The sequence below is a fragment of the Lathamus discolor genome, chromosome Z, assembly GCF_037157495.1.
Source record: "Lathamus discolor isolate bLatDis1 chromosome Z, bLatDis1.hap1, whole genome shotgun sequence".
Taxonomy (NCBI): Eukaryota; Metazoa; Chordata; class Aves; order Psittaciformes; family Psittacidae; genus Lathamus; species Lathamus discolor.
The window spans coordinates 13,160,795-13,173,316 of NC_088909.1; the positions used below are offsets into that span (position 1 = coordinate 13,160,795).

At 44.8% G+C, this 12,522-nt stretch overlaps 1 protein-coding gene across 1 annotated transcript in view; it reads left to right on the top strand.

Annotated features, from left to right (window-relative positions):
• LOC136005170 (neural-cadherin-like) overlaps positions 1–12,522 on the top strand; it is a 58,492-nt gene that overhangs the window by 36,435 nt on the left and 9,535 nt on the right. Inside the window, 5 exon segments of the mRNA XM_065662414.1 lie at positions 2,808–3,085; positions 3,984–4,198; positions 9,207–9,334; positions 10,630–10,757; positions 12,049–12,172. Coding sequence (XP_065518486.1) covers positions 2,808–3,085; positions 3,984–4,198; positions 9,207–9,334; positions 10,630–10,757; positions 12,049–12,172 — 873 coding nt within the window.

The window sequence follows — 12,522 nt, forward strand, 5'->3', positions numbered from 1 at the left end:
TAGGCTAGCACTTAGTTCAAGCTTTCTCCCTTTTCATTAGTCCCATACATACAGTTATAATACAGTTGCACTAACTTACGGTTCAATAAGTATAACCACTTTTTAGTCACAGAAAGGTGGTTTGCCATCCAGAGGGACCATGACACACTTGTAAGGTGGGCTGATGCCAACCTTATGAAGTTCAACCATGACAAGTGCAAGGTCCTACACCTGGGTTTGGAACAATCCCAGGCACAGCTACAGATTGAGCAAAGAAGAGATTCAGAGCGGTCCTGCGGAGAAGGACTTGGGGGTGCTGGTCGATGAGAAAATGAACATGAGCCAGCTTCAGTGTGCGCTCGCAGCCCAGAAAGCCAACCGTATCCTGGGCTGCATCAAAAGGAGCGTGACCAGCAGGTCGAAGGAGGTGATCCTGCCCCTCTACTCTGCTCTTGTGAGACCTCACCTGGAGTATTGTGTGCAGTTCTGGTGTCCTCAACATAAAAAGGACATGGAACTGTTGGAACAAGTCCAGAGGAGGCCACGAGGATGATCAGGGGACTGGAGCACCTCCCGTATGAAGACAGGCTGAGAAAGTTGGGGCTGTTCAGCCTGGAGAAGAGAAGGCTGCGTGGAGACCTCATAGCAGCCTTCCAGTATCTGAAGGGGGCCTATAGGGATGCTGGGGAGGGACTTTTCATTAGGGACCGTAGTGACAGGACAAGGGGTAACGGGTTAAAAGTTAAACAGGGGAAGTTTAAATTGGGTATAAGGAGGAAGTTCTTTACTGTGAGGGTGGTGAGGCACTGGAATGGGTTGCCCGGAGAACCTGTGAATGCTCCATCCCTGGCGGTGTTCAAGGCCAGGTTGGCCAGAGCCTTGGGTGGTATGGTTTAGTGTGAGGTGTCCCTGCCCATGGCAGGGGGGTAGGAACTAGATGATCTTGAGTTCCTTTCCAACCCTAACTATTCTATGGTTCTACGATTCTATGATAATATGTGGTATATGTTATGAAGGATTGTTCCTGAAGAGACAGCAGCACTTGACATTGGTGTGAATATGTTAGGGTCAGCTGATTCTGGGAACCAAGCAGAAATATTTTAACTTGCCACCTGTCTACATCTTGGTGTATCTTCAATAGTTGTGTGGATTTTGAGACTCATCAGAATGACGAAGTAGGAAATGGCAGAGACAGATAATATTCATGAAGTGTAATGACTGCTTCTTTTGCGTGTTTACTGAATTACTGCAAAAATAATGCAGAAAACAGATTTCAAATATTCTGTGCCATAATGTATGGCAGGTGAATTCATCAAAGTGGTAACAATGGGATTGCTTCACATATTTAAATGAAAAATATGTTTGCATTAATTGTATACCACCTTTCAATATTTAATGAATAGCTTTAGTGAATAATCACCAATAATTTACAGAAAACCAATTGTAGCTGGAAAATGTCTCCAGTAGTTTTTGTACATATGTTTACCTATAAATACTGAAAATAAGTAATTAGTGCTGGAATTATTCATTGCATTGCTAAATAAATAATATGTTTGCATTACCTCCTTGGGATACAGCTTTATAACAACTATTTTTATTTAGCAAGAAAATAATCCATCCTAATACCATGCTGGAGCCAAGGTTTCTTATATACACTGTGTTTTTTTCTGTAATGGTATTATATAGCTATCTAAATGTCCATTATGGACTATCCACTAATGGTGATAGATGTGGGCAGCAGACACCAGGCTACATTGACAGGATGCCTCATGTCATTATAAAGTATATTTTATGCCTTTGGGGACATGTTTTTCGATACAAGTTAGGATATTTCAGGCTATGGTGAGAATTGATTATAAAGGTCAAAGTTCTTAACGTGGTGAATTGAGATGACTGCATCAGTGGAAAAAACAGGAGTGCTTTAGTACTTATGTATTTGTTTTCATAACTTCAGAGCTTATTTTGAAGATATTTATGGTTAAAAAAAAAAAACCCAAACCCCAAACTATCCCAAATACTAAATGTATAAATAAAGTCTGAGTCTGATCTACTGTTAGTTTAACATTTGTATACCTCAGTGTATACCTCTGTGACAGTAGTTAGAGCTTTTGTATTTGGCTGTTTGGGCTTTCAGGTTTAACCCTAATTAATGATAGAAGCAGTGAACTAGCAAAAGGGATAGTAGAATAACTAAAATAAGATACCATATCCAGTTGATTTCATTTTGTTTCAGACAGTTTGACTTTAAATGTAAGTTTATAGGTCACAATCAGGAACCAGTAGACAGAATCCTAATTGCTACAAAGTTGTGATGTCAGGTGCTGCCTGTGGACATTGTTATTGAAAGGAGCTCAGCCCTGCGTTCTTCCATGGCTGTGTTCTTCTGTGTGAGAGAAGGTAAGAAATAACACCTGGGTGTAACTCATGAGGAAGAATTTTTATCCTGGCTTGAGCTAAAACATGCTATCACAGTGCAGAGAAGTGTGACACAGACATCACAGCTCAGAAGGTGGAGTCTCAAATGTTCTCAGAGCTTTGATCCTTGGAAATAACGTTAGTTGGCTAGTACAGATTTAACATGCTCACAGGCAGTCATGTCAGTGAATAAGTTTTTAGGAAATACTGCTACTATAATTTTTTTAAATTTTTCCTGTATTTGGCACATCAGGTTTTTTGCCTTTATACTCAGGAATGTTACTAATTAACACCCAAGAAACTAAAGCATTCCATGAAGTCTGCGATGGCTTAGACTTTTGAGAAATTAAGGAGTAAGTAAAAGCCTTTGTTGCGATGAGACTGGTGAGATGTTAAACTCTATTTTCTCCCAGGTCCAGTCAGCTTTACAGCTGAACATTTCACAGATCGACGCAGATGAATGTAGGAGTGCAAACTGCAGCAAGGGCAGCGGCTGCACAAATGACCTTGCCGTGAGTGACATCCCAACACTGGTGGATACGGGAAGTGTGTCGTTTGTGTCAGTAACAACCACCACCAATGCAGTCTGCACCTGCTCAGCTCGGGACCGAGTTCATCACTCATGTTCCTCCTACCCTCAAAGCCCTTGTCTCAATGGTGGGGTGTGTATTGACACTTTGAATGGTTACAGGTGAGGAAACTTGTACTGCAGGTTCTCATGCCTCTTTTTCTTTCTATTTTCAATGTGTTGAGTGGTGATTCCAAGGTCCAGGTGTAAAAAATCATAAATGTCCTTCCGACTGAAGGAGAAGTGAAAAACCCCACCAGTGCACTGGAGAGTAAACGTAATGACAACCGGGTCTTTACTAATGGCCGAAGAATGGTGCTGTAGTCCTGAAATGGGTGCACATAGTGTGTGAGTAAGAAAAAAAACCCTGGGGAAAACCAGTGGTATGATTAACGTGTCATTTTTTAAAAGCACCTAATTCAGCATGAAGGAATAGGCAGTGCGCTCTGGTTGGTTGGTTGTTTTTCTTTTCCAGAAGAGTAGTAACAAAGGCAAATATCAGTGGTGATAGCAGGGATGTAGGGGGAGTGAAATGTAGTTTAAACATGGGAAATAAAAAGTTTAGAAAACATTAGATAGGAAACTTGCTTTATTGTAGCATCACTTGGTATGCACCACTTTAGTGAAATTATACTGGCTTATTCTAGCTAGGGATTAACCTCCCTGAGTTTTCTCTGCAATACAGTGACCAACTGATGTTCGGTATTCTGTGTTAAATTACATACCTAGGGAAATAATTCATGGTTCTCCAAAACATGGCCTCAAAAATGCCTTTTTTTTTTTTTCTAATGGAGATAGTGTAGTGGATCAATATGCTTTGTATCCTTTCAGTATTTTAATGATTGCCAAGCACCCCTGAGACTGCTAAAGTCTTTATTGTTTCACTGCTTTTTTTTTTCTTTTTCTTTTTTTTTTTTTTAACTGTGATTTAAGGGCTACATTTGTTGCATGTAAAACAAGCAAACAAAGAAGTCTGAACAGTGGGGAATTTTGACTATTTGTTGTGTTTGTGCTCTTTCAGATGTCTTTGTCCTGCTTCATTTCACGGACCAGACTGCCAGCAGACAAAGCACAGTTTCTATGGAAATGGTTATGCATGGTTTCATCCCATCAGGCCTTGTTTTGAAAGCTCACTCTCTCTTGAGTTTATTACCGTGGTTCCAGATGGACTTTTACTGTATAGTGGTCCTTTATCAAATCCAGAACCTGGGAGTACAGAAAACTTCATTGCAATAGGTACTGTTGCAAAAGGGTGTGCAAAAATTGAATGTCTTTCCGGAATGGGTTTCCTGTGAGCAGTGTAGTTGTTAGAGTATGAATTTTGTCTTTCCATCTTGTGAGAAAATGTATTTTCTAGTTTCAGAATTTTTTGAAGCAAGTCCTACTAAATCTTTTTTCTTTGAAGTCTGTTTCTGTGGCCTGCACCTATAGTTTTAGGTCCATTGCTGAGTTGTAGAAATCAAGGGGAGAACAAAACAGACAGACTGATACATATAAAAAAATACTCCCCCAGGAAAAGTGTAGTGCTATGAAGGAATTTAGGGACTTTGAAGATGGGAATTACATGATCAATGCAGCCTTAGTTGCATGTCATTCTTACCTAGTTTGGTGAGAAAAAAATCCACTTCAACTGCTTTCAGTCTTGGGGCATTTTTGCATGTTTTAAAAAACAGGCAACGATTTGGTGCATGAATCCAGTCCCATTGTGCCACCATAGGAAAATCTATATACAAGTAGAACTCATTCTGTTGACACATATTTGAAAGGTTACTACTGCTTATTTTTTCTGAGTTATTATACAAGAAGCACAATATGGTTGGCATTTTTTATTTTCCTAATTAATTGAAAGGTAATACAGGATACTGTTAATCATTTACCTCATTTTTGCTTTGTTTAGCAGTTACTTGTCTATATGACCATTACCCATTGTCCTGTCACTACAGTCCCTAATGAAGAGTCCCTCCCCAGCATCCTTACAGGCCCCCTGCAGATACTGGAAGGCTGCTATGAGGTCTCCACGCAGCCTTCTCTTCTCCAGGCTGAACAGCCCCAACTTCCTCAGCCTGTCTTCATACAGGAGGTGCTCCAGTCCCCTGATCATCCTCGTGGCCTCCTCTGGACTTGCTCCAACAGTTCCATGTCCTTTTTATGTTGAGGACACCAGAACTGCACACAATACTCCAAGTGAGTTCTCACGAGAACAGAATAGAGGGGCAGGATCACCTCCTTCGACCTGCTGGTCACGATCCTTTTGATGCAGCCTGGGATATGGTTGGCTTTCTGGGCTGCGAGCGCACACTGAAGCTGGCTCATATTGCTTCTCATCAACCAACAGCCCCATGTCCTTCTCAGCATGGCTGCTCTGAATCTCTTCTCTGCTCAACCTGTAGCTGTGCCTGGGATTGTTCCAAGCCAGGTGTAGGACCTTGCACTTGGCATGGTTGAACTTCATAAGGCTGGCATCAGGCCACCTCACAAGCGTGTCAGGGTTCCTCTGGATGGCATATCAACCAGCGCATCAACCGAACCACACAGCTTGGTGTCATCTGCAAACTTGTTGAGGGCGCACTCAATCCCACTGTCCATGTGACCGACAAAGATGTTGAACAAGACTGGTCCCAACATCACTCATTGCTGGTCTCCAGCTGGATACTGTTGAGCCATTGACTACAACTCTTTGCATGCAGCCATCCAGCCAGTTCTTTATCCACCAAGTGGTCCACCTATCAAATTGATGTCTCTCCTATTTAGAGACAAGGATGGCTTTGCACAAATCCAGGTAGATGACATCAACTGCTCTACCCCTGTCCATTAGTTCTGCAGCCCCATTGTAGAAGGCCACCAAATTGGTCAGGCAGGATTTCCCCTTAGTGAAGCCATGCTGGCTGTCACCAAGCACCTTGTTGTTTTTCATGTGCCTTAGCATGCCTTCCAGGAGAATCTGCTCCAAGAGTTTGCCAGGCACAGAGGTGAGACTGACTGGTCTGTAATTCTCCGGGTCTTCCATTTTCCCCTTCTTGAAAATGGGGGTTCTATTTCCCTTTTTCCAGTCGTCGGGAACTTCACCTGACTGCCATGATTTTTCAAATATGATGGCCAGTGGCTTAGCAACTTCATTCACCAGCTCCTTCAGGACCCATGGATGGATTTCATCAGGTCCCATGGACTTGTACATGTTCAGGTTCTTAAGATGGTCTTGAACCAGATCCTCTCTTACAGCAGGCCCAAGGTCTTCATTCTCACAGTCGCTGCGTCTGCCTTCCAAGACTTGGTTGCTGAGGTCAGACCATTTGCCAGTGAAGACTGAGGCTAAGAAGTCATTCAGAACCTCAGTCTTCTCCAAATCCTGTGTAGCCAGTTCTCCTGATAGCTTCTGGAGAGGGCCCATGTAGTCCCTAGTCTGTCTTTTATTTGCAGTGTACTTATAGAATCCCTTCATGTTATCCTTAACATCCCTAGCCAAGTTTAATTCTAACTGGGCCTTAGCTTTCCTAACCTGGTCCCTAGCTTCCTGGACAACATCCCTTCTTCCCAGGCTGCCTGTCCCTGCTTCCACCTTTTATAAGCCTCTTTTTTCCTTTGAATTTTCCTCAGCAGCTTCTTATCCATCCAAGGAGGTCTCCTGGCCCTCCTGCTGCACTTCCTTCTAGTTGGGATGCAACACTCCTGAGCTTGTAGCAGGTGATCCTTGAATACCAACCAACAGTCTAGGGCTGTATCCCGTGGAACCTTACTAAGCAGGTTCCTAAACAGGCCAAAATCTGCTCCCTTGAAGTCCAGGGCAGTGAGCTTGCTGCACACTCTTCTCACTGTCTGAGGATCTCGAACTCGACCATCTCACGATTGCTGCATCCAAGGCTGCCCTGGAGCGTCACATTTCCAACCAGCCCTTCCCTGTTGGTGAGCACGAGGTCAAGCATGGCACCTCTCCTTGTTGGCTCCTCTGTTAGTTGCAGAAGGAGGTTGTCTTCCACACAATCGAGGAACCTCCTGGATTGCTTTTGCTGGGCCGTACCGTCCCTCCAACAGATGTGAGGGTGGTTGAAGTCCCCCATGAGGACAAGGGCCTGCGAGCATGAGGCTGTTCCTGTCTGTCTGTAGAGCGCAACAGAGTCCTCCTGATCAGGCGGTCTGTAACAGATCCCCACAGTAATGCCTCCCATCGCTGTTCTCCCTTTAACCCTGACTCACAAACTCTCTGTAAACTGCTCACCTGCCCCCAGACAGAGTTCCACACTCTGCAGCCTATCCCTGACATAAAGGGCAACTCCCCCTCCCCACCTGCCGGGCCTGTCCTTTCTAAAGAGCCTGTAACATTCCATTCCAACACTCCAGTCATAGGAGCCATCCCACCATGTTTCTTTGGTTTCTGCCTATTATATCATATCCCCATAGACGTGCACACGTCTCTTAATTCCTTTTGTTTGTTCCCCATGCTATGGGTGTTTGTATAGAGGCATCTGAGCCAGGCTCCACATGAAGCTGGCTCATTGGCTGGAGCCGCTGGAATGTATCTACATTGCTCCAAGCATTTATTACAGGTGCTGGCAACTGACTGGGTGTGTTGTGTTGGGGGAGGGGGGCACCATTCTATCCCATCTAGTTTAAAGCTTACTTCACCAATCTGGCAAGCCTCCTACCAAAACTGTTCTTCCCCTTCACTGTCAGACCAGCTCCACCAGCCCCCAACAGACCTGGCCTCCTAAATTGAGTCCCATGTTCTAGTTGCCCAAACCCCTGACTATGGCACCACCGTTCTAACCATTTACTAACCTGGCCAGTCCTCCCAGCCTTTTTAAGGTCCTCCCCTTTACACTGGAGAACTGATGAAAAGACAATCTGAGCTCCAGAGCCCCTAACCACCTCTCCCAGGGCTCTGTAGTCCTCCTTCATGTTCTCCAGGCCACTGCTATCTATATCCCTAGCACCCACATGGATCACTAGAAGTGGGTAACAGTCAGTGGGACTTACTATAGCAGGCAGCCTCTCTGCAACGTCCCTGATCCACGCCCCAGGCAGGCAGCACACCTCCCTTGAGACTGGGTCAGGCCAACAGACGGGTGCCTCTGTGCCTTTCACAGCAGAGTCCCCTACCGCTACGACCCGCCGCTTTTTCCTGGCAGCACCAGAAGCTATGTTTACCAGCGCACCAGCCGGCCGTTCTGTTCGTGGTGCAAGTGTTTCCTCATCAGCCCCCTGCAGGACAGCAAAGCAGCTCTGGGTGGGGAGAACAAATTTCAGAGGAAGCCCCTTGCTTTGAATTGTCCTCTGCCTTCTTTTTTTGGTGGTTTTCTTTGTTATTATTTCCCAGCTTCCTGGGTTAAAGGCCTCCTTCTTTCCTCCATGAGCTACAGTGGACTTGAGGCCCCTGCACACCTTGGGCCTGGAGCACGCAGTCCGGCTTCCTCTCAGCTTCCCCGCCATCTTGCAGCCCATTGACAGCGTCCCGCGGCTCAGCCCCTGCTGCAGGAGGGCCTCCACCAGGGAGCACCGAGTGCGGCCCTGCCCACCGTGCACCCTCCCTCACAAGCCCAGTGCAGGCACTCCCTGCCCTCCGGGCTCTGCAGCCTCCCCTCTCACCGGCTCTGTCAGGGTGCCTACGCCGGGCACCGCCGGGGCAGGCAGAGCAGAGCCCCCGGGCCGGGCCCTGCTCACACGGCGAGTACTCACCACCAGCACGACCTCCGACCAAACTCGCCCGACCCGCCCTGACCATCGCGCTCCTGGGGCCGGCTTTTACCCACCCAGGGCTGGTGCCGCCCCTCCTGGCTCCGCCCCCTGTGAGTCCCCGCTCGCGTCCGCGGCGCTGCCGGCCCCTGGGCAGCTCCCGTCGAGGCCTTGAGGCTCCCTCGGTGGCTGTCGCCGCTCTGCGTTGAGGGTCCCGGACGCTGAGCTTCCCCCTGCTCCGGTGCTGAAGGCGCCCTCTCTCGAGCTGCTCACCTCAGCAGTTCGGTTGTTTATTATGTTAATTGTTGTAGAGCACTACAAACTTGAAGATTGCTTATCAGGAATTAGTTTCAGTGTTTTGATAGGGAAGTGGCACGGTCTCAAGCATAGAGATAAGTACTATGTTCTGCGAGTATTTCTGCATGATAGAGATCATAGAATATAATTCTAGCTGTTTCTATAGGGAGCCCCACTTCAGGTAAATAACCATTAAATCAGTGCATTCACTAACTGCTAACATAGCCAAAATGGAAGGATTCTCGTAACCAAATTTAGTTTATTGTTCATTTTGCATTAGAGCTCTCCAGTGGCATTCCTGTGCTGAAGATGAGCCATGGCTCAGGTTTTCTGATGCTGCAGTTTCCGAGTCACCTGAATGTAGCAGACAAAAAGTGGCATCAACTGGAAGTCAGAACTAGTGGTCAGGTCAGCTATTTGATTCCCACTCCCCACCTCCTGCTCTGCCTGCATCATAGAATCATAGAATGGTTAGGGTTGGAAAGGACCTCAAGATCATCTAGTTCCTACCCCCCTGCCATGGGCAGGGACACCTCACACTAAACCATCCAACACAAGGCCTCATCCAACCTGGCCTTGAACACTGCCAGGGATGGAGCACTCACAACCTCCCTGGGCAACCCATTCCAGTGCCTCACCACCCTAACAGGAAAGAATTTCCTCCTTATATCCAATCTAAACTTTCCCTGTTTAAGTTTTAACCCATTACCCCTTGTCCTGTCACTACAGTCCCTGACAAAGAGTCCCTCCCCAGCATCCCTATAGGCCCCCTTCAGGTACTGGAAGGCTGCTATGAGGTCTCCACGCAGCCTTCTCTTCTCCAGGCTGAAAAGCCCCAACTTCCTCAGCCTGTCTTCATACGGGAGGTGCTCCAGTCCCCTGATCATCCTCGTGGCCTCCTCTGGACTTGTTCCAACAGTTCCATGTCCTTTTTATGTTGAGGACACCAGAACTGCACACAATGCTCCAGGTGAGGTCTCACAAGAGCAGAGTAGAGGGGCAGGATCACCTCCTTCGACCTGCTGGTCACACTCCTTTTGATGCAGCCCAGGATACGGTTGGCTTTCTGGGCTGTGAGCGCACACTGCCGGCTCATGTTCATTTTCTCATCGACCAGCACCCCCAAGTTTGTATTTTCAATAGCATTTATTTCCTTGTGCAAAAACGGAAGTATAGAAAAAACAGACTGCATATTTATATGTTTTATTCTGTGCTTGTAGATTTGATGAATAATACAAGCATTGGGAAGACAGCATTGTCAGTTCCAAATCTGCCAATGTTGTGATCCATATTTTGGGATCAAAGGAATCTTTTTCCTGTTTTCTAAGCTTTGCAGCACATGTGGAATGTGCATAAAGGCTTAGTTGTAATTTACACAATGTATACATTCAGACAATGAAATTGATTACCTATGCACAAAAAGCAGATAATCGTTTATTTGCAAATGCAATTACAGTTTTTGTGCAAGTGGTTGAACTACTCAGAAGCATAAATTGAATGCAGAATTAAATGCCTTCTTTTGTTAAATGGTTCCATTTTGGCTTTACTGGTTATTGCAAGGTGGAAAAGGGAACAGAAAAAAGCTCCAACCTTTTTTGCTTGATGGTGTGTAAAAAGAAAAGAAATTTCTTCTTATTTTTATATAATATGCTTATTGAATTTTACGGAAACTCTTAATTCAGTAATCCCATATTTTGGTGCAGAATGTTCGATTCATTTTGGATCACTGCAGTGCAGCTGTTGTTTCGGAGACTGAAGGGGTAGGCAAGTGGCTTTCCACTGAAGATCGTACAAACTGTGAAGTCTTTGGGTCTGTTCCACAAGGAGAAAGGTACATTTCTGGAGGCTGACTGAAAGGCAGTTTATTCTAAGGCCTTTGAACGTTTTACCTATCAAATTGAAGCCAAGTTATTAATGACTGGGAGCATTGAAAGCATTTCCTTTTCTCTAGGATCTTCTGGGTCAAGTCTGGACCTTAGAGCACTAATTGGATTTTAAGGAGCCTGGGTAGTCATGCAATGCTAAATGACAATCCCGGAACACTATGTGGCTAGTACTGGAGCTTTTGTGGGTACCCTGTGCCATCTTGTTCCCACAAGATTTCTCACTTTATTTGGGCCTCAGGTGGAGTTCTGGGTCCAGTTTGTGTACCTCAGTGCAGGATGGCCATGTACCAGCTGGACTTAGTCCTGTGAGCAGTAAGTGTAATCAGCTTGTCTTGAGAATAAGACTTACCAAGAATAAAAGAATTGAGGTCACTTAACAGCGAGAAGGGAAAACTGAAGAGATACGATAAATGTCAGTGTATATAAAAGAATGGTACAAAGAGAATTTAGATGATCTCGTCTGTACAGGGCCTTGAATTATGGTGAGGAATATTTAGGTTATATTTTAGGGAAACCTTTGTACTAGTAAAGATACTTGAGCTGTGAAATAGATAGTCCCAGAAAGTGTGCTGATTACCACTGGGATTAAGCCTTGTCATCAGATGCGTGGAGCCTTCCTGGTCATGAAAGGAGCACACAAAAAAGGGAAAAATACAGGAACAAATGCAAACAAAAAATGGAGTTTATAACCCAGGGGAAAAAAAACTTTGCGAGGACTAAAATAAATGGACTTCTTTGGCTCAGAGAGATGACTGGGAGATGCTGCAGACCCTGGACATGTGTAATGTACCTTTTAGACCATGGTGGCCCAGCTTTTAGGTTTCTGGCCTTTATCTGGCCTTTATCATAAACACAACAATTTTTTGTTGTATTACTTCTGTAGTACAGGATGAATGCGCATGCAAAGAGCGCTTGAAGGAGAATATGGTGTCTGGAATATCGCAGCTGTTCCTGACTTGAACATGAACAATGTACCTGAATTGTAATAGTTAAAATCCCACAGACTTCACTGTCATGTTTAAAAGCCCCTTTACATTCCCCTTTATTTTAAAGGGCCAGCTACTGCTGACTGGTTGACTGTATTTCAGAGAAAGAAGATAAAATAGTTGCATTATTTTATTATTTTATAAAGCCTTTATTGTTTGGAAATGCAGAATAGATGTTCCTTATGCCGTAATGCCATGATGTTTGAAGATAAATGCACATCTATTTTTATTATTCATATAATTTTTAAAGGTATTTGAATGTGAACCACGTTCTACAGTTGGGTGGTGTAAAGGAATCGTTACCATATTCCTACCCACAGCTGCTACACAAACACTTTTCTGGTTGTTTGCGCAATGTCATCGTGGATACTCAGGTATGAGCATTGACACATTTTGCTTTAGCAAAGGAGTAAACTTCTTTATTCAGTTTTTGGGACAGCTGTGTTATACCTGAAACTTTTGCTTCCATTTACATATTCAATGCCTGTGTGCATCAGTGTAAAATACAAGAAAATTCTGGATTTTTGTGTCATATTAGAATAACTACCTTGAAAAAATATTTTTCAATTACAAGCAGATGTATCTGTGAGCCAAAAACAGTGCTTTTGTTTATCCGCTACTACAGGCAGCTGTCTTCCAAGCTTCTTTGCACATTCAGGGAACTTGTGAATGGCAATTGTATAATGGTATATTTACGCCAGCTGTCTGCTTTGTTAGAAAGCAT